Source organism: Crinia signifera, chromosome 11 (assembly GCF_055691185.1).
Source record: "Crinia signifera chromosome 11, ASM5569118v1, whole genome shotgun sequence".
In the NCBI taxonomy this organism is placed as follows: Eukaryota; Metazoa; Chordata; class Amphibia; order Anura; family Myobatrachidae; genus Crinia; species Crinia signifera.
The window spans coordinates 112,184,333-112,207,388 of NC_139227.1; the positions used below are offsets into that span (position 1 = coordinate 112,184,333).

The following is a 23,056-nucleotide window of genomic DNA, read 5'->3' on the forward strand; positions in this document are numbered from 1 at the left end:
TGTGCGGGATCGGGAAGGATAAGAATACAGTGACAAAACCAGTGTCATGGTCAAATCATTCAATGGTCATGGTAACGACGACGCACGTCCTCACTTGTCTCCACAGCAGGAGAAATCATAGTCGCCGACCATCGAATGACTTCTCCTAGCTGTGCATTAAAAGGCAGTCTGAACTACATGTGCCTGCCCGGAGACGTGGTGGGCATCTGACGTCCTGTGACGTCATTTGCCCGCCCCAGCAGGCATCGGCTCACCCGCATAGCCATGGGAATGCCCTTAAAATGCTGGCCATTCCCATGGGTGACCCCCGCCGCCATCTGCCTTCAGTCTGTCCCGATCATTATGAATTGCTCGGCTACTTTGTAAGTGGCTGAAGCCGTTAGGGGAGGCGGAGCTGCACATGCGCACAATAGATCATGGGCAAAGTCCCCAAAACATCGGGATGAGGCAAAACTCACAGTAATGTGAGAAGATCGGAATGACCCCAATGGTGACATCGGGACTTTTTTCTTCATGTGCTTTACAATCTTTAATACCACACCAAGAAACAACATTTCCATCAAATGAACACTACAGCAGAAGGACAAAAGTGGATACGATAGAGGTATAATAGGGGTATAGGGCCGGGAGGGTCCCGCAAATCGGGTCCCCCTCCCAGCCCCCCGGGAAGGTGGGCAAGTCTCCGGCATTTTCCCCACAGCCCCTGCTCCCCCCTTCCCCGCGGTATAAAACTACGAATTTCATGGGTCCATGAGGAGGGGGCGGGGCTAAATGACGCAAATTGCGTCATTTTAGCCCCTCCCCCATCAACGGACCCACAAATTGATGCGGCTGTGTCATGTGGGCGGGGCTTGGTGACGTCAGCCTCGCCCCACCCCCAAAATGAAGCCTCTTCCCGCCCCCCTTGAGGAGTTTAAAAAAGTCAGCATGTATGCATAAATAGTAAGCATGGAAATAGCATTTTGCAATTTATTATTAGCACTAGAATATATTAGTGATTTCATTTTGCAGATCTTGCTAATAGTTTGTGCACAATGACACCATGTGTTACACAACTGAATACTATAAGTGCCTTGTGCACAATGACACCATTTGTTACACAACTGAATACTATAAGTGCCCTGTGCACAATGACACCAGGGGCGAAATGTAATAGGGTGTGATTTTTGGACGAGTTCCAAACTCGCCAGAAATCGCACCTTTAAAAATCGCGTTTTTTGCCGCAAATTCGCATATGTAATGAGATGCGAATTAGCGGCAAAAAATGCGATTTGCCGCGATTTCGGGCGATTTTTAGTCATGAAAATGTGCGCATTTTCAGTCATGAAAATGTGCGCATTTTCATAAATGCGATTTTGTGCAAAAAAAAAAAAGTTTTAAAAAAAACGGCGTGGGGTCCCCCCTCCTAAGCATAACCAGCCCCGGGCTCATTGAGCCGGACCTGGTTCCAAAAATACGGGGGGACAAAAAGCATAGGGGTCCCCCGTATTTCTGAAACCAGCCCCGGACTCTTGGACCGGTCCTGGTTCCAAAAATACGGGGGACAAAAAATCTGGGGGTCCCCCGTATTTTGAAACCAGCACCGGGCTCCAACAGCCCGCGGTGTCATGCCACAGCCGGGGGACACTTTTTATACAAGGTCCCCCGGCCAAAACATGAGCACCGTGGCTGGTCAGCCTTGGACGGGGTACCTGGAGGAGTGGGGACCCCCCCAATAAAGGGGTCCCCCCCCCCCCAGGCTTCACCCTTCACCCGTCCAGAACCTGGTCTATTTTTTTTGCGATTTTTGGTAACATTTACCAAAAATCACACCCTATTACATTTGCGAGTTGTATACTTTATAATGGGAAAACATCTGGATGCGAATTGAAATGTGACTAAAAATCGCACTTCTAAAAGTGCGATTTCGCGGTAAAAAGTGCGATTTTTTACCGCGATTTTCAACCTATTAAATGTGCGATTTTCGGAAAATGTGCGATTTCGGCTGTTTTTGACCCAAAATCACACCCTATTACATTTCGCCCCATGTGTTACACAACTGAATACTATAAGTGCCTTGTGCACAATGACACCATTTGTTACACAACTGAATACTATAAGTGCCTTGTGCACAATGACACCATTTGTTACACAACTGAATACTATAAGTGCCTTGTGCACAATGACGTCAGTTGTTACACAACTGAATACTATAAATGCCTGGTGCACAATGACACCATTTGTTACACAACTGAATACTATAAGTGAATTGTGCACAATTACGTCAGTTTTTACACAACTGAATACTATAAGTGCCTGGTGCACAATGACACCATTTGTTACACAACTGAATACTATAAGTGCCTTGTGCACAATGACGTCAGTTGTTACACAACTGAATACTATAAGTGCCTTGTGCACAATGACACCATTTGTTACACAACTGAATACTATAAATGCCTGGTGCACAATGACACCATTTGTTACACAACTGAATACTATAAGTGAATTGTGCACAATTACGTCAGTTTTTACACAACTGAATACTATAAGTGCCTGGTGCACAATGACACCATGTGTTACACAACTGTATACTATAAGTGCCTTGTGCACAATGACACCATTTGTTACACAACTGAATACTATAAGTGCCTTGTGCACAATGACACCATGTGTTACACAACTGTATACTATAAGTGCCTTGTGCACAATGACACCATTTGTTACACAACTGAATACTATAAGTGCCTTGTGCACAATGACACCATGAGTTACACAACTGATTACTATAAGTGCCCTGTGCGCAAGGACACCATTTGTTACACAACTGAATACTATAAGTGCCTTGTGCACAATGACGTCAGTTGTTACACAACTGAATACTATAAATGCCTGGTGCACAATGACACCATTTGTTACACAACTGAATACTATAAGTGCCTTGTGCACAATGACACCATTTGTTACACAACTGAATACTATAAGTGCCTTGTGCACAATGACACCATGTGTTACACAACTGAATACTATAAGTGCCTTGTGCACAATGACACCATTTGTTACACAACTGAATACTATAAGTGCCCTGTGCACAATGACACCATTTGTTACACAACTGAATACTATAAGTGCCTTGTGCACAATAACACCATTTGTTACACAACTGAATACTATAAGTGCCCTGTGCACAATCACACTATTTGTTACACAACTGAATACTATAAGTGCCTGGTGCACAATGACACCATTTGTTACACAACTGAATACTATAAGTGCCTTGTGCACAATAACACCATTTGTTACACAACTGAATACTATAAGTGCCCTGTGCACAATCACACTATTTGTTACACAACTGAATACTATAAGTGCCTTGTGCACAATGACACCATGTGTTACACAACTGAATACTATAAGTGCCTTGTGCACAATGACACCATTTGTTACACAACTGAATACTATAAGTGCCCTGTGCAGTTGTGTTACCTTTCTGACATGAAGACATTTGAATGGTCCGAAGGGGCTTAGGTTTGACCCTTTCCGCCCCGTGGCGCAGGAGAACAGGGTCCCAGCTGTGACTTTCCTCAGCTCTCTCCCTGGCCTTAGGGTTCTCGCACAAGACACACAAGTCACCAGTCCCTTGTTGTGCGATGGAGACAGTAACACATAGCCCTAGATATAATGAAAATATCCATCAGAAATAGAACATGTAATTACCATTGACAACACGCAACTGCGCAGTAGTAATGGCGTGTAGTGTACCGTACCCCGTGCAGGCTGGCCCCACCTACAGCGCTCTGGGGCATGAGATGCAGCATGGCTAACCATGGTGATACCCTTGAGCGTTTTATAGGTTTATATTTTGCTGGTATACACTCCAACCAAGTGATAAATGTGCGGGGGAGATGTATCAAAACCTGGAGTACTAACCAATCAGCTTCTGTCCTGTTACAGGCTGTGTTTGTAAAATGCTAGGAGTTGATTGGTTGGTATTTTTTCTCTCCCCAAGCTCTGATAAATCCCCCCCTGATTTCTGTGTTTTCATGATCACTTACCGGTTGACTTATCTCCTCCGCGTTGGTAACCGTGAACGTACATACTGCGTTGTGATTGGCTGCTGTGATTTCCTCATCTAGCTCGTCACTGTAAAATGCACTGATGACTTTCTTACTGTCCGGGTAACCCCATTTCTGATTGGCTGCTCCATTAATGTGCCCCTCATATGTCTGCAATGAAAACCATACATTATGAAAAAAGAAAAAGGTGCAACAATTAGGGCGTTATTCAATTGTTCCATTGTCTTAAGTGACGGGAGATCTCGGAGCGATACTTTTTTTTGGTGCTAATTGCACCTCTAAGTGTCAGGTTTAGCAGCATGAAGCAGCTAAACCCTAGGAAACTCATGGGCGCGACACTAAAAGTCCAACCTGTGCGTTCAGATCACCACCTTGGGAGAGGGGGGGGCAAAAACAATTGAATATCACCATCAGAACTTTATATAGCTGCAACGAGCACAGATGAGCAGGATTTACCTGGAGAATAACCGGACATCCTGTCAATGTCATGTCCGTCTGTTTTGGCCTGGCATATTCTTTAGGCAATGAGATGGCCAGGACCAGATCTGTGTTACACGCCAAATGGAAGGTCCTGGAATGGTGCAAAACAAATAACAAAACCATAGAATTGCTCATTCACTTAATATTTAACACTGTGCGGCCGATTCAGACACTGTGGACCGATGCCTGCTCAGGGCAAGCCGCTGATGTCACATGACCTCAGCTCCCGCCCCCTTTTCGCCCATCTCCGCCTGAAATAAAAGTCAGTTTTTGGCGAACATCGAATTATTTCTCTCCCCTTTGGCCACGTGTGAGGGGATGTGTTCTCATACATGTCACCTCGCATGCTAGCGAGGGGATGCAGGCAGGGATACGGGCAGTCCTAACCTGTTCGCTAGGCTGCGAGTGTACACAGCCTAGCGTACAGACCTGAATCAGGCCCTTTGTGCGCTTGAAAAAAAAAAATCTTTGAAAAACTGCAAAACAAGCAAGTTAGTCCCCAAACTTGATCATTCCCGGTCGTAGTCCACAAGGAGGGTGAGACCGTGACTTATTGACTGCGGACCTAATCCATGTCAACTTAAATGTGCGGATCTCCCCCAATCCCACCTTTCAGCTTTATACAGTCTATATGTGATGCTGTCATTATGTTCTCCAGGTCTCCCCACAGAGTCGCACATGAAATAATTAGCTCCACCTGTGGATCTTTTAAAATGTGTCAGTTAATAATGAGTGCACCTGTGTAGCTGCCGGGTGACCTGGAAAATGGGGGTCCTTGAGGACCGTGTTTGGGAACCACTGGTCTACAGCAAGATTCTGGCACTGACTGAATACCGACTCAGAGACAACGAGCTTTGTGCATGGAAGGATATCGCTCTCTAGTGGATGGCTGTATTACATCCTACACTTACGCTCTCATCGGCCAATGACACTGTGCTTATGGTGGCTTTACAAACGCACGGATTGGTCGGACAAATTCACTAAACTCCGGTGTTAGCTTTTACATCACTAAAGCCTGACCCGTACCTGTAATGTATGCTTGCTGCACTTACCTGCTGTCTTCTACGTACGTCCAGCACTGACTGAGGTCATCGCAGTTACGATGCACCAGAAGAACGTCAGCTCCTGTGCGCATATCCAACACTCCTAACACTAGATCGGGAAGTGCAGAATTAACGAGTTGTCCGTCTACAAAGTCAAATTGTTGCCGGTTAATCTGTTGCCATTTTTTAGGATTCCTGTGAAAAGACAAAGTTGTTGAACCTGAAAACGACACTAAAATAATGGTGACACAATAGAATTCTGGCAAATCTCATTATATGATATCCAATTATATTAGATACAGTATGAGACCCCACTCCAAAAACTGAAGACCCCAGACTGTCTAATTCTGCACTGTGAAGAGTACATCTTGTAAGCACCAGGCAATTTCGGGAATATTAATAATCTGTGTCTCCGGACTCCGCAATTCCCTCCACAAAAAGTGAGAAAACCACGTTTTTGAACAAGAGTCTTAGAATTCCCCAACATGGCTGAGAATGGGTGGGCGCTGATGTCCCAAACAGGAATACAGAATATATCCGGACACACGAGGGTTTCCACACATTTATACTTTATGGGGGTTATTTTGGTTAATTCACTCGGATACAAATTCGCAAACCAGATCCCGCCCTGCGAATGGTGGTACGCCGGCCCACCATTCGCACGGTGCGTTCCTTCGCACTGGTTTTACATAAACACACAACCGCATGTCAGTGGGAACCTCCCACATCCTCATCGATGATCGAAAGATGAGGAAGGTGCACGCATATTGCTCTGAGCAATCTTACATATGCGCGGACGCTCGGAGGGAAGTGGGCGGGCAGCTGACATCTAGTGATGTCAGCTGCCCACCCCCCACATGTCCGTCACAGCCTCATTAGCATTACTTGGACCATTAGCATATGGGTGTGCCCATATGCTAATGGCCCAGCTCGGCAGCCTACTCCCCACCCCCCGCCGTCCGGCCACAAAGATGGGTGTCCAGAGACGATATGATCGCATGCTAGCGAGGGGATTCAGGCGGCTGGGGCAGGCGGAGCTTACCTGTTCACGAAGCTGCAAGTATACGCAGCCTAGCAAACAGGCAATGAATCAGGCCCATTATTTGTTATGTTATCACTGTCAGACGCAGAACACAATAAGAATGACCCCCACTGACCCGGAACGGCTTAGCTCTTTACACTCCTGCTTCTCCTCCGCCACAACGCTGCCATCTGCCTCATTATCCGCAGGTAGCTGCTGCCAGGAGTATCTCACACCTGTGTACAGTCCATCAATTCTTCTGTGAGTCCTTGTGTGGGAATTCCTGGGTGGGATGGAAATAGAATAGTTATCATTTATTTAGGATTTGTGGCCGTGTTATATATAAAGTGATATTTCATATGTAGCGAGGAGGGGTAAGAAGAGTAATCGGGAAGAAGGGAAGTGAATGAAAACGCTGAATTGTGTTTCACAGAGTTTAAGATACGTTACAGCTGATTAAATGCCAAGTTTTACCCTGTGACCCACCATTTGCTGCCACCTCATCACAGGACAGGTATATATTAACCTTCTCACACTCATGGCAACTTACAGGCCAGGTTCTAAGGATTTCCATACTTGAGCCCAGAAGGTTGAAGCGAACTTAGGTACTAAATAAGTCCCCTATGTTTAACTATGGCTAGCCGTAAATCCTGGACTGGTCGCTGCTGTGACAGCCACTTTTGGGAAAGACTATGATATATAATAAGTCACCCATACAAAGTGCTGTAAATACAAGTGATGGTCTATGTGAGTACAGTTCTGCAATGATTAATTGGACAATCCTCCCAAGTACCAAGCGCATACTTGCCTACTTTTGAAAACTAGTCAGGTCCACCGATGCCCGCACAACAGTGCAGGTCCCCCGATGCCCACACAACAGTGCATGTCCGCCGTTGCCCAAACAACAGTGCAGGACCGCCGATGCCCGCACAACAGTGCAGGTCCCCCGATGCCCACACAACAGTGCAGGTCCCCCGATACCCACACGACAGTGCAGGTTCCCTTATGCCCGAACAACAGTGCAGGTCCCCCGATGCCCACACAACAGTGCAGGTCCGCCGATGCCCGCACAACAGTGCAGGTCCGCCGATGCCCGCACAACAGTGCAGGTCCGCCGATGCCCGCACAACAGTGCAGGTCCCCCGATGCCCGCACAACAGTGCAGGTCCGCCGATGCCCACACAACAGTGCAGGTCCCCCGATGCCCACACAACAGTGCAGGTCCCCCGATGCCCACACAACAGTGCAGGTTCCCTTATGCCCGCACAACAGTGCAGGTCCCCCGATGCCCGCACAACAGTGCAGGTCCGCCGATGCCCGCACAACAGTGCAGGTCCGCCGATGCCCGCACAACAGTGCAGGTCCGCCGATGCCCGCACAACAGTGCAGGTCCGCCGATGCCCGCACAACAGTGCAGGTCCGCCGATGCCCACACAACAGTGCAGGTCCGCCGATGCCCACACAACAGTGCAGGTCCCCTGATGCCCACACAACAGTGCAGGTCCCCCGATACCCACACAACAGTGCAGGTCCCCCGATGCCCACACAACAGTGCAGGTCCCTGGAAGATAACACAGTTATAGTGTGGTACTTACACAAACTCCTCTACAGCCGCTTCCTCTACTACAGACTCGACTTTGCCGTCCTCACTGGCAGCGTCCCCCGTATCTGCTTCTACAGCACAGTCATTTACTGACAGTTTGGCTCCAGCAACAACGTCACCATTTACCTCCAGGACTAGATCTGAAATAGAACAGTGATTGTGTCAGCAAAGATCAGTACAATTATGGGACAGAGAGTTTGTGCTGATACGGGGATGAGATTCCTGCCCTACTCACTGGTACAGAGAATGTGGTATTTACAAGGACAGGGGCCAGCGCCACCACTAGTCAGGTGTAGGCAGCTTTCCTAGGCACCAGCGTATAGCTGGAATCATACCTGTGAGGCTGCCGGCTGCTGCTTCTCCGTGCTGGTAAGAGGATGGAAGTCCAGCACGGGTGCCGGACGGCTCCCCAACAGTCGGGATTCCGACAGTCAGTACTCCGACATCGGAATCCCGACTGCTCCCTTGTGGCGGTCCACGACCCCCATAGAGGGAGAATAAAATAGGTGGCGAGCCCGCAAGGGGCTTCTTATAGATAGGAGAGAAGCTCCAAGAACCAGTGGCATCAAACCGACTGAATATTAGGTGTCTCTATTGGGCCATTAACAATGAATTAAGATCACTATACAGCAGTGATAATATATAGGCCCCTTAGGGCCTTATTTACTAGTATAGAGTGTTTTGACCAGATCATTAGACTTTTTTATCGCTGCTATTTACTTAAAAAAGGAATGAAGTCGCTTAAATGAGCCCGTCCCTCTGTAGAGTTCCGAGAAGATGATATATTGCTGGAGATTGCCGCACAAACAAACCATCCTAGTCTTCTGTTGTCGGCAATGTGTCCCCTGTATATGCTCATAAAATGAATGCAATGTATACAGTGTCAGACATATAACATACAGAATGAGCGAGTGTACTGTTCTATGGGCCTGATTCAGTAGCACTCGGTCACCAGTGTATCCATGCCGGGGACCAATGATACGGCTCTGCGTATGGGCGATTATAAGCATGTGCGCGGCCGCTGTGCGAACGCCTTCACCGACTATCACAGGTAGGGAGCGAGGGAAGGTGGGCAGGAGCCGGAGCAGTGGTACAACCAGCATTTTATGGGGAGGAGATTCAGATCTCCGGTTTCTTAGCATTAGCGAGCAGTCCTGAATCACCCCCCTATAAGCTGTTTTCCTCCCAGATAATGGGGGTTATTCTAGTTCACTCTTTCTGACAAATTCCTTCTTAGATGGATAAAACCATGTGCACTGCAGGTGGGGCAGATGTAACTTGTGCAGAGAGAGTTATATTTGGGTGGGGTTTTACTTCAAAGTGAGATCTATATTGCAGTGTAAAAATAAAGCAGTCAGTATTTACCCTGCACAGAAACAAAATACCTCACCCAAATCTAATTCTCTCTGCACATGTTACATCTGCCCTCCTGCAGTGCACATGGTTTTGTCCATCTAAGAAGGATTTTGTCAGAAAGAGTGAACTAGAATAAGGCCCAATGTTAGGGATGACGATGTCCTGAGACAGAAGATTCCCGTGTGATTTTATGTCACTAAACGTTAGAAAAGATGTGTCTGTTTTTCCACAATGATCGCTGCTCTCCATATCCTGAAATATTCTGCACTGCTGTGAACATTACAATGATCTGATTGGCTAGACTCCTGGAGATCGATAAAAAGCTGGAGCTGTGAATCTCTGCCGCACAGTATGTCCCGGACACACACTTACTTTGTGAGCTCAGTAAGGAACAGTAGTTGTGAATACGTGATACATCAGAGGCGAGACTGCTCAGTAGAATATGTCTCCTGTGTTCCGCCGCTGAGAATTGAGGATCAATCCACGGTTCTCCACAAGACACATACACCTGTGGTAGATCACACATCAATGTGTTACAACAGCAGGGCAAATGTTCAAGAAAATAAAAAGAGTACGCATTTGGTGCACTTCTCCTTGGATGAATCTGGGATTAGTGCCGGCATTTTATCATTTATATATATAGGATTATCAGATTAGATTATTCATACAAATGCACCTTTTGTATTTAGCTACATATGATGGTAAAAACGACCGTTCTGACAGCGCAGCACTTTCCTATGAAGTCTATCCCATTATGTTTCTTGCACTGAAGTGTGAGTAAGGGCCTTGCGGAACACAATCAGGATACCTTTGAAAGCAGCGTGTTAGCACTGATCTGATGTCAGGGCGCAGAACAGATTAGCACATTACCCCTCTTTATCCTACCTGCTGGTCTCTTTCAGCATCTCTCAAACGAAAAATCTCTGTGCCGCTTTCAGTAAATAGCCTGCGGGCCGCTGAAGGCAGGGTCATTATCTGCGTACACCTGTAAGTAATAGAGAGTCTGATGATTCCACGAGAGGCGGTCAGGTGGTTAATACTAGGTGGATGAATACAAGTTTGGGGCAAATGTTTCCATTACCATGGTACAAAATAACAAACCTGAATATTCTGATGCCATTGCAGAGCTACTTAGAAAGCAAAACTGCGCCGACTGCAGACTCTCAAATGCGGAATGGCGCCCAACACCCGGCAGGGCTGCCCAACATGTAAGGTCCCTTCCCCGTGATGCGACTGCAATAATAATTGCGATCGCATCACTGAAATGCAATGCTATTGTATTCCTAAGGTTGCCCCAGCCTGCGTAGCTTGGTTGTGAAGGCAGATGCAGGGTCGCCATTCAATCCTGCTGCGGCCGCATGTGACATGAACATGACGCAGCTGCCCTGATAACAGTCTGGACCATGCCACCCAATGCCAGTCCCCACCCACTCAGCTGCCACTCAAACTGTTGTTGATTCAGGTGATGTTGAATCAGGCTCATGGTTGGCCTTTGCAATCATGGGATTGAATTGACACTTTACATGTAAGTGAATGACAACTTCATTTCTATGGCCAATTGATTGACAAGCCTATCTAATCTTTTCATGCAGACGTCTGGTCTAGTCCGTACACCAAGCATTGCATATAGGTGTGATTATAGCTGTGTTGCCCATCTGCTGTAACGGGTTGGGATCATTTGGTCTACAGCATGATGGTCTACAGTCATTAGGTTGACGTGGGAAAAGGTCGACATGGTTCTAGGTCGAAAGGTCATTCGTTCGACAGATCATTAGTTTGACAATGTATACTTAGGTCAACAGTCAAAAAGTCGCCATGGGGTTTTCACTGTTTTTATACCTGAATGTCAACACAGTCGACATGAACACAGTTTAAAGTGCACCACATGCCCTCGCTGCGCTCACAATGCGTCGGGCACGGTGCCTCGCTGCGCTCGGCACACTATTTTATTCTCCCACCACACCCTAGTGGATGGTAGGGCATGAAATACCGGCTGTCAGCATATGTCGGCTCAAAAAACAGCGAAAAGCCCCATGTCGACCTTATGACTGTCGACCTAGACATTGTCGAACTAATGACCTTTCGACCTAGAATCATGTTGATCTTGTCCCATGTTGACTTAGACCCATGTCGACGTTTTCCCATGTCGACCTAATTGTGTCGACCATCATGCTGTAGACCAAATGACCGCATCCCGCTCTAACAGTTCAGGGCTTTGCCTATGGTCATCCAACAAGCCATACCTCCCAACTTTGTCACTTTAGTGTGCGGGACGATAATGCTGCGCCCCGAAATTTTCGGGGGGCGTGGTCTAATTTGGGGGCGTGGCCTATACTCGCGACTCTTCCGCAAGGCCACGCCCCCATTTTACCGCTATGGGGGCATGACCCAGAGGCTCTGTGAGCCTCTAGCCATGCCCCCAGTCCCCTGGCTGCAGGAATAGACGCTGTGCGCATGCGCACATCGTTTATTCCCCGCTGCTTAGCAGCTGACAGGGGGGACTCCCAACAGCCCCCCCACACCGCGGGACACTGCCGCCCGCGGGTGGGACAGCGGGACAGGCCCTGACAATCGGGACTGTCCCGATAAAATCGGGACTGTTGGGAGGTATGAACAAGCGCCTTTATGTGAATGTGGAACCACAGTTTACCCACTGCTCCAGTTTGAAGGCCTGGTATCACTACTGTCGCAGCACACGCATAACTGGTGATCACGGCCACTCTGGTAGAAATATAAGAGATACAGTACAGTACAATAACATTACTGAGCATCCTCTCAATATATTGTATAGGGCAAATGCAAACTAAAATGTAACCTCAAATCCATCTGCTCCCCACAAGAACCTGTGTCACAATCCTGAAAACCCCCAACATGCCTTCCCGAATGCTGGTAAGTAGAAGAGTCTGGAGGTATACTAACGTCCCGCCTGTCTAGTTGCAATGCAGTAGGAAATACATAGAGACGGTATATGTCATCATGGCATGTGGACTGTATTACTACGGAGAAGGCTTCACTTGGCCTTGGTACTGGGTTTTGAGAAGAAAAGCCACCACCTTATTCCTTTATAACTAGTTAACGGTCAAAAGTTCACATCTTGTGCAAGCCAAGGAACCCGATCTAGGCCTCTGTCCATCTAAAAAAAATGATACATTCCAAGCCATCCCTAGTGACAATTATATAAATATCAGCCATAAACAAGAACATGTCCACCAAAGGTCGTACACGGAGTCACACCTTGGTCTTGCACTGCAGGATTTACATTCCACAACATGACTTAGCTTTCTCTAAAGCTGGCAATCGTTGGGGTTTGTTCCACACTCATGTTTCGAGGCAGACTCTGAGGACCATAATAAAAAAGCTTCACACTCATCAAATTGTCACCTATAATGTAGACAGTGCCCATGTTCCTTCACTAGGTGGCACACATCATGAAGGCTGCTGATGGGACCGGCTGTACCACTACCAAATCTAGGCTGCAGTAATAGGAGCGCGGTGTATACACATCAGTACATTTACCTTTCTAAAAATTTCTGCAATTCAATCTCATCAGCCGTTATAGCGTTTTCCTCTGTCAGATTGCTTTGATTTGCCAGCTGTGGGATTGGTTTCTTTTCCGATGGCCTAATAAATAATAAATGCGTAAAAAAGCCAGAAAACAAACATACAGCTAAATAACTAATCACATAATATACCGATATGTGCATCTCTATTATTCGGAATAACATGGTGTTCATAGGCCTTCATCTGTCTCTGCTTCCTCTACCACAGTGGTTCTAAAATTCCGTCCTCAGGACCACATACAGTTCTCATTTTTGGGTGACCCGTCAGGGGCACAGGTGCATTCATTACTCACTGACTCGTTTTGAAAGATCCGCAGGTGGAACTAATTATTTCACTTGTGATTCTGTGAGGAGACATGCAAAACATGCACCGTGTGGGGTCATGAGGACTGAGTTTGAGAACCTGTGCTATATCAGTTGCAGTAACATATTGTTCTTACACACCCACCTCCTCCAAAAGCAACAGGATGATCATTAATGCCTCTCTGCTTCCTCTATTGGAGTAACATGAGGTTCCTAGGCCCTCACCGCCTCTCTGCTTCCTCTATTGGAGTAACATGATGTTCCTAGGCCCTCACCGCCTCTCTGCTTCCTCTATTGGAGTAACATGAGGTTCCTAGGCCCTCACCGCCTCTCTGCTTCCTCTATTGGGAGTAACATGATGTTCCTAGGCCCTCACCGCCTCTCTGCTTCCTCTATTGGAGTAACATGAGGTTCCTAGGCCCTCACCACCTCTCTGCCTCCTCTATTGGAGTAACATGATGTTCCTAGGCCCTCACCACCTCTCTGCTTCCTCTATTGGAGTAACATGAGGTTCCTAGGCCCTCACCGCCTCTCTGCTTCCTCTATTGGAATAACATGATGTTCCTAGGCCCTCACCGCCTCTCTGCTTCCTCTATTGGAGTAACATGATGTTCCTAGGCCCTCACCGCCTCTCTGCTTCCTCTATTGGAGTAACCTGAGGTTCCTAGGCCCTCACCGCCTCTGCTTCCTCTATTGGAGTAACATGATGTTCCTAGGCCCTCACCGCCTCTCTGCTTCCTCTATTGGAGTAACATGATGTTCCTAGGCCCTCACCGCCTCTCTGCTTCCTCTATTGGAGTAACATGAGGTTCCTAGGCCCTCACCGCCTCTCTGCTTCCTCTATTGGAGTAAAAAGAAACACAGTGTAAGCGGCGCTTTAAAGACCACAATTCAATTATCAATTAATAATTTATTTTCATATAAAAAAGAAAACACAATAAATACAATGTGCAATACCACCGGCCGGTATAGAATATAATTATCACAACATATACATACAAATTAAAAATGAGAACATATTACTGCATGGTCAAATAGCTTTTCCACATTAAGAATATATTCCAACTGATGGACCCAACTAGGTTATTTTCCTTTTTTCCTTGGGGAAGGGCTCATTTTTAGCCTTCCATTAGATTTTGTAAGGAATGATAGAAAGATTATATATTGATGTCCTGTTCAATTCAAGGAAAAATCAACTTTATCCAGCAACAAGCAGTTAATACAGTAATAGCGGATTAGTTAGCAGTTAATGATAAGCGGGTTAGTCAGTCATTTAAGACCAAGCAAGGCAAGTAGTTAGTCCTTTGAGACCAAGCAAGACAAGCAGTTTTTTTGTGCTCATTCATTCAGCAAAGAAAAAATGGTTTTAATACTTATACTCCGTTGGACCCAGGCAAACGGGTCAGATTTGTACTCCTGGGGACCAGATGTGATTCACCTGGAGCGGGTCCCCGGCTGCTAGTATTTCCAATTTGCGCAGCTCTCACAGGGACTCTCGGCTCCGGTGTTTGGTGCCCCTCGTCTCAGTTGGTGGGGGTGGGGTTCGGCTCACCTGGAGTGGGTCCCCGGCTGCTGGTCTGCCCGTGGTTAGTGCAGCCTTTTCAAGGACTCCCAGCTCCGGCGTTGAATTCCCCGGCTCGGAAGGTAGCGGTGGTCGGAAGTGACGGTGAGATGACGCGTTTCCCCGCCTACAGTACGTCAGCGGCTTCAATGCAATGTCAAATGGCGAAACAATAAAGTTATCCACCTCAACTGAAACTGAGGCTTGAACCGCATACAAATAAGGAAGCTCTGTGAGCAACAAAGCAAATGAAGCCGATATAGAGGCTTGGTTTTGGACTTACAAGTATGACACACACAGCATACGTAAAGGCTGGGAGAGCCAGCGAGGTAATTAACATACGCCCAGTTGGGCGGGTTATTGTGCACATAAATAGACGGAGACAGAGTTTAACAAATCATCTGATGAAGCCGCTGACGTACTGTAGGCGGGGAAACGCGTCATCTCACCGTCACTTCCGACCACCGCTACCTTCCGAGCCGGGGAATTCAACGCCGGAGCTGGGAGTCCTTGAAAAGGCTGCACTAACCACGGGCAGACCAGCAGCCGGGGACCCACTCCAGGTGAGCCGAACCCCACCCCCACCAACTGAGACGAGGGGCACCAAACACCGGAGCCGAGAGTCCCTGTGAGAGCTGCGCAAATTGGAAATACTAGCAGCCGGGGACCCGCTCCAGGTGAATCACATCTGGTCCCCAGGAGTACAAATCTGACCCGTTTGCCTGGGTCCAACGGAGTATAAGTATTAAAACCATTTTTTCTTTGCTGAATGAATGAGCACAAAAAAACTGCTTGTCTTGCTTGGTCTCAAAGGACTAACTACTTGCCTTGCTTGGTCTTAAATGACTGACTAACCCGCTTATCATTAACTGCTAACTAATCCGCTATTATTAACTGCTTGTTGCTGGATAAAGTTGATTTTTCCTTGAATTGAACAGGACATCAATATATAATCTTTCTATCATTCCTTACAAAATCTAATGGAAGGCTAAAAATGAGCCCTTCCCCAAGGAAAAAAGGAAAATAACCTAGTTGGGTCCATCAGTTGGAATATATTCTTAATGTGGAAAAGCTATTTGACCATGCAGTAATATGTTCTCATTTTTAATTTGTATGTATATGTTGTGATAATTATATTCTATACCGGCCGGTGGTATTGCACATTGTATTTATTGTGTTTTCTTTTTTATATGAAAATAAATTATTAATTGATAATTGAATTGTGGTCTTTAAAGCGCCGCTTACACTGTGTTTCTTTTTACGATTGTTCTCTTTAAGGGTTGAGTATCCATTATAAGCGGCTGCCTGGGACCACAAGTAGTGCCCTGCGCTTGGTTATAATATTTATCTATCTCTATTGGAGTAACATGATGTTCCTAGGCCCTCACCGCCTCTCTGCTTCCTCTATTGGAGTAACATGATGTTCCTAGGCCCTCACCGACTCTCTGCTTCCTCTATTGGAGTAACATGAGGTTCCTAGGCCCTCACCAACTCTCTGCTTCCTCTATTGGAATAACATGATGTTCCTAGGCCCTCACCGCCTCTCTGCTTCCTCTATTGGAGTAACCTGAGGTTCCTAGGCCCTCACCGCCTCTGCTTCCTCTATTGGAATAACATGATGTTCCTAGGCCCTCACTGCCTCTCTGCTTCCTCTATTGGAATAACATGATGTTCCTAGGCCCTCACTGCCTCTCTGCTTCCTCTATTGGAGTAACATGATGTTCCTAGGCCCTCACTGCCTCTCTGCTTCCTCTATTGGAGTAACATGATGTTCCTAGGCCCTCACCGCCTCTGCTTCCTCTATTGGAATAACATGATGTTCCTAGGCCCTCACCGCCTCTCTGCTTCCTCGATTGGAATAACATGATGTTCCTAGGCCCTCACCGCCTCTCTGCTTCCTCGATTGGAGTAACATGATGTTCCTAGGCCCTCACTGCCTCTCTGCTTCCTCTATTGGAGTAACATGAGGTTCCTAGGCCCTCACCACCTCTCTGCTTCCTCTATTGGAGTAACATGAGGTTCCTAGGCCCTCACCGCCTCTCTGCTTCCTCTATTGGAGTAACATGATGTTCCTAGGCCCTCACCGCCTCTCTGCTTCCTCTATTGGAGTAACATGAGGTTCCTAGGCCCTCACCAACTCTCTGCTTCCTCTATTGGAATAACATGATGTTCCTAGGCCCTCACCGCCTCTCTGCTTCCTCTATTGGAGTAACCTGAGGTTCCTAGGCCCTCACCGCCTCTCTGCTTCCTCTATCGGGGTAACATGATGTTCCTAGGCCCTCACCGCCTCTCTGCTTCCTCTATTGGGGTAACATGATGTTCCTAGGCCTGCACCGCCTCTCTGCTTCCTCTATCGGGGTAACATGATGTTCCTAGGCCCTCACCGCCTCTCTGCTTCCTCTATCGGGGTAACATGATGTTCCTAGGCCCTCACCGCCTCTCTGCTTCCTCTATCGGAGTAACATGATGTTCCTAGGCCCTCCCCGCCTCTCTGCTTCCTCTATTGGAGTAACATGATGTTCCTAGGCCCTCACCGCCTCTCTGCTTCCTCTATTGAAGTAATATGATGTTCCTAGGCCCTCACCGCCTCTCTGCTTCCTCTATTGGCGTAACATGATGTTCCTAGGCCCTTACCGCCTCTCTGCTTCCTCTATCGGGGTAACATGATGTTCCTAGGCCCTCACCACCTCTCTGCCTCCTCTATTGGAATAACATAACATGATGATCCTGCACCCCACCTCCTCTTTTATTTTCTCTGTAGGAGTAACATGATGTTTGTAGGCCCCAACCTCCTCTCTGCTTCAGAATAACATAATGTTCCTATCCCCACCACCTCTTTTCTCTAGCAGAATGACATGAGGCCCCCACCTCCTCATTGCTTCTTCTACCAATCAAAGGGTCAGATGTATTAGCCTTAACAAGAGTTAAATGCAAGTGTGATAAGGAGAGATAAACGTCCAGCCAATCACCTGCTAACTGCCATATTACAGGCTGTGTTTGAAAAGTCAGTAAGGAGCTGATTGGCTGGACGTTTATCTCTCCTTATCACCCTTGCATTTATCTCTTCTTAAGGCGTAATACATCTGCCCCAATGTAACATGACCGCCAGGATAACCCAGCAGTTGGTGCACACATTACGCACCAGCAATCCATACTACTCGGGTATATTATGTTTCAGTGGTGCTCATAAATGCTTGTATAAAAACGTATTGCTTATTGATAGCGTCATTACCCTCTTCAGGGTCACTCCTAGCAACTGGTCCAGCTCATGAGTGTGTCTTGACTCCTCCTCTTCTGTATGTACTTTGCTGCATTTTTTCCGCACCTGCCTAAAACTTTTGGACAGTACTGTAACTTATCCTATTATATATAGTTCATACTACAAGAGATGGCCCGGGTCAGAATTAATGGGTTACTTGTAGGCCAATAATGCTTGCATGGGACCACGGCAGGTTCTGGGGCCCAGGGGAACCACTAGCAGTTACAGAGAGTCCACAAGCACTCAGTGTCATTATGCAGATACATGGCACATGTTTTATCCCCCCAAAATGTCTACGTCATGTGTGTGTCTTGGTGATGACAGTTAGTCTCAGTATACCTTAGTAAATATCCAGCATTTTTATTTTCGATTTTCTTTATAAAGTTATTACTTTCATACACCAGGAATTGTACAACATAACTATGCACCAACGTACTGTTTCCTGATCACGCTTGGGAAGTTTGGTCCTACGATCAGACACGCCCTGCTCGTGTCACTGTCTCCATTTCTTAAGACCTTCAGTCTCACAGGGGTGTCGGTGTCTGGATGGTCATACACTGGTTTCTCCAAAGGGGGGCTATTCGCAATAAGTGATCCCTGAATAGGCCAATCAAAGCCCTTTCAATTAAAGAGAGATAAAAAGCACATAGATAAATATACATAGATAAATACCCTTTGCGTTTATTGCCGTGTTACAATAAATATGAACTTATAAGATATATAATGATGGCAGTCACAGAACATACATGAAGAGGTTATAGAACTATGAACAGTCATGTTAAACAGTGGCGGTTTCTACCTATGGGCTGCAGGGCTGCAGCCCCCCCCCCCAGGTAAAATCCGCCACTGCAGTGAAGCCAGATGCAGTCTGTGAGACTGCACTGGCTTCACTGTGACTGGCAGTGACTTCCTATTGGAAGTCCGACCTGCCAGTCACCAAGGCAGTCCTATTGGGAGGTGTTCCCGCCCTCCAGAACGCAAATAGGTACTGCACACGCGCTGGTCCCGGTGCCTGTCATTTGTATAGTATAGGCGCCTGTCATCACAGCACAGACGCGGGGGACGGGAGAGGAGGTAGCGGCGGCAGCGACAGGAGGGGGCCTGAATCGTGGCACCCCCGCTGCGGCCAGAGGCAGCCCCCCTACCCTAATATGGTACGAGCCGCCACTGATGTTGAATATACAAAATGAAAACGGATAGTAATATATGCATATCAGTATTATAGTATAGGAAGCATACATTATATTTAATTTTGCTTTATATTTCGTTTATCAGCGTCGACACTCTTTTAATACAGTATGTCAACACAAAACTACAGCCCTATTGATATGAGGCTAGAATATATACTGATAAGAGCAGTCAGTATTACATACTCACTTACAGGGCTTAAAGCCGTCCCGGAGAGGTGGTGGAACTCCTTTCCCCTACCACCGTAGGCATTCAATGTACCGACCGTCGAGTGTCGGAAAGTCCGCAAATTGTCGTAAATGGCTGTGGATTGTCGGAAACAGACGCGAATTCGACAAACCGTGGCCGTTTCCGATAAAACAGATCCGACTGTTTTTAAAACAAGTTGGATCTGACACCATTCAATGCTGTCGGTAACGGCAGCATTGAATAGGTGAGTTCCTACATTTCCCCTGTCGGGAAATATTGGCACATATTGAATACCTCCCTAAAAGTTTTTTTCATGGCACCCCTTGGATATTTGTTATTGAGAAATGTAAAAACAAATACAAAATTAAGTTTATATCAGTAAGTCATCCTTAGGTTTAGTTAAATGGTAAGGACAGGATTCACTTCTGTTTGTCCACATATTTTATTATTGGCACCCAAAATCATTGGTTTTGCCTAAAACACTGACCATAAATAATTAGAATTGGTACTTGACCACCAATCCAAGGCACCCCTGCAAGTGTCCCAAGTCACCCCAGCGTGCCACGGCACACAGTTTGGGAACCAATGGCATAAAGACTTAGATGTGAGTGGGGAGTGTCCAAACTCAGATCTAAGGCCCTTATTCTGGTTCACTCGCAAAGTCAAATTCCTTCTCAAATGGACAAAACCATGTGCACTGCAGGTGGGGCAGATGTAAATTGAGCAGAGAGAATTAGATTTGGGTGGTGTTTTACTTCAACCTGTGATTTGCAATGTAAAAATAAAGCGGTCAGTATTTTCCCTGCACAGAAACAAAAAATAAGTCACCCACATCTAAATCTCTCTGCACATGTTACATCTGCCCCACCTGCAGTGCACGTTTTTTTTTTCCATTTGAGAAGAAATTTGCCTTTGCGGGTGAACCAGAATAACCCCCTAAATTGCAGTGTAATAATAAAAGCTGGACAGTATTTGTGGGCTTCATGCAAAGGCAGACAGTATTTACCCTGCATACAAAAACAAATAAATACAGTTGCACCCTTTTCGGTGATAAATGGTTTGTTCCAGTACAAAGTGACTTGCGTCATGGGACAAGGAGCACCAATAGAAATGCAGCTTCGCTCCTTTGCTACTCAGAAAAATGAAGGGCCTAATTCAGGTGCCATGCAAGAAACGATGCAGATTAATTGTACATTATTTCAATAACTTGCCTACAATACTTGATTTTTATTTTATTATCTGAAAGAGATAATAGATTTAATTGGTACAAACCTAACCCAGCAGTGATCTAAGCTGTGATACTGTCAGGGGATCAGGAAATCCTAAGGGGTCCGTGCGATAGGTCGACAGCCAATAAGTCAACACCATATGGTCAACACATGAAATGGGCAAAAATAGGGGGGTTCGTTTCTTTTCTTGAACTTTTTCATGCTTGACCATCCACGTGGACTCCGTATGGGAACCGTGGCACCTTGCCTGAATACATGGCGATACATTATCAAAGCCTACAAATTGTCACCCAATAAAATATGAAAACCACAATGTCGACGTTTTTATGTGCACCTGATCTGTGGGTCTCTGGTAGGAAGCTGGCAAGCCGTAACTATAAGTATTTACCTTGTTGATCTCCCCATTTGGTAGAACAGGCCACAAGTATGTCAGCTTGTTCCATAGCGGATTTGCCACTTTGGAAGGTTTCCATTGCCGAGACTTAGATAATCCGTCATGTTTTATGGCCCATCTGCAAACACACAAATGAGAAGTTAAATTGTATGAAACACTAATTTCTCCATTCTGTATATCTGGAGATAAGCCACTAACATTAGTAAATAGGCTGTATGTTCCTGTGTGGTGCATATGTAATTGGCATGTGAATAACGGTACAACATGTAGTGATTATTGTTAAGCATCCTTCATTGTTAAGATGCTGTTGGCGGATCATTGTACCTGTGACCCAGCTGTCAGCAGCTGCACCATGGCCACGTGTGTCCAAATTAGAACCTATTCCTTCATATTTAGAGAAAGTGACTCTGAATATGAACACCTGCCGTAGTTCAACACTATTTATTGAACTAACACTGTAACGGAATCTGCTGCGCTATATAAGACACTGTAACTGAATCTGCTGCGCTATATAAGACACTGTAACAGAATCTTCTGCGCTATATAAGATGCTGTAACTGAATCTGCTGCGCTATATAAGACGCTGTAACGGAATCTGCTGCGCTATATAAGACACTGTAACAGAATCTTCTGCGCTATATAAGATGCTGTAACTGAATCTGCTGCGCTATATAAGACGCTGTAACGGAATCTGCTGCGCTATATAAGACACTGTAACGGAATCTGCTGCGCTATATAAGACACTGTAACGGAATCTGCTGCGCTATATAAGACACTGTAACGGAATCTGCTGCGCTATATAAGACACTGTAACTGAATCTGCTGCGCTATATAAGACACTGTAACGGAATCTGCTGCGCTATATAAGACACTGTAACGGAATCTGCTGCGCTATATAAGACACTGTAACTGAATCTGCTGCGCTATATAAGACGCTGTAACGGAATCTGCTGCGCTATATAAGACACTGTAACGGAATCTGCTGCGCTATATAAGACACTGTAACGGAATCTGCTGCGCTATATGACACACTGTAACGGAATCTGCTGTGCTATATAAGACGCTGTAACTGAATCTGCTGCGCTATATAAGACGCTGTAACGGAATCTGCTGCGCTATATAAGACACTGTAACGGAATCTGCTGCGCTATATAAGACGCTGTAACGGAATCTGCTGCGCTATATAAGACACTGTAACGGAATCTGCTGCGCTATATAAGACACTGTAACGGAATCTGCTGCGCTATATAAGACACTGTAACTGAATCTGCTGCGCTATATAAGACGCTGTAACGGAATCTGCTGCGCTATATAAGACACTGTAACGGAATCTGCTGCGCTATATAAGACACTGTAACGGAATCTGCTGCGCTATATGACACACTGTAACGGAATCTGCTGTGCTATATAAGACGCTGTAACTGAATCTGCTGCGCTATATAAGACGCTGTAACGGAATCTGCTGCGCTATATAAGACACTGTAACGGAATCTGCTGCGCTATATAAGACGCTGTAACGGAATCTGCTGCGCTATATGAGACATTGTAACGGAACCTGCTGCGCTATATAAGACACTGTAACGGAACATGCTGCGCTATATAAGACACTGTAACGGAACCTGCTGCGCTATATAAGACACTGTAACGGAATCTGCTGCGCTATATAAGACACTGTAACGGAATCTGCTGCGCTATATAAGACACTGTAACGGAATCTGCTGCGCTATATAAGACACTGTAACGGAATCTGCTGCGCTATATAAGACACTGTAACGGAATCTGCTGCGCTATATAAGACACTGTAACGGAATCTGC

The 23,056-nt window shown here is 46.3% G+C and overlaps 1 protein-coding gene across 5 annotated transcripts in view; it reads right to left on the minus strand.

Moving 5' to 3' along the window:
* Positions 1 to 23,056, minus strand: part of DCDC1 (doublecortin domain containing 1) — a 341,410-nt gene that overhangs the window by 22,836 nt on the left and 295,518 nt on the right. For all 5 annotated transcript variants that reach the window (XR_014465436.1, XM_083164256.1, XM_083164255.1 and 2 more), the window contains 11 exons: positions 21,236 to 21,359; positions 18,678 to 18,859; positions 13,075 to 13,179; positions 10,444 to 10,543; positions 9,931 to 10,066; positions 8,195 to 8,342; positions 6,736 to 6,882; positions 5,588 to 5,773; positions 4,512 to 4,626; positions 4,035 to 4,205; positions 3,466 to 3,651 (listed from right to left, as the gene is read on the minus strand). Coding sequence is in view for 4 of the 5 variants with exons in the window: in XM_083164256.1 (XP_083020382.1) it covers positions 3,466 to 3,651; positions 4,035 to 4,205; positions 4,512 to 4,626; positions 5,588 to 5,773; positions 6,736 to 6,882; positions 8,195 to 8,342; positions 9,931 to 10,066; positions 10,444 to 10,543; positions 13,075 to 13,179; positions 18,678 to 18,859; positions 21,236 to 21,359 (1,600 nt within the window). In the remaining variant the exon portion in view is untranslated. The remainder of the gene's footprint in view (positions 1 to 3,465; positions 3,652 to 4,034; positions 4,206 to 4,511; positions 4,627 to 5,587; positions 5,774 to 6,735; positions 6,883 to 8,194; positions 8,343 to 9,930; positions 10,067 to 10,443; positions 10,544 to 13,074; positions 13,180 to 18,677; positions 18,860 to 21,235; positions 21,360 to 23,056) is intronic.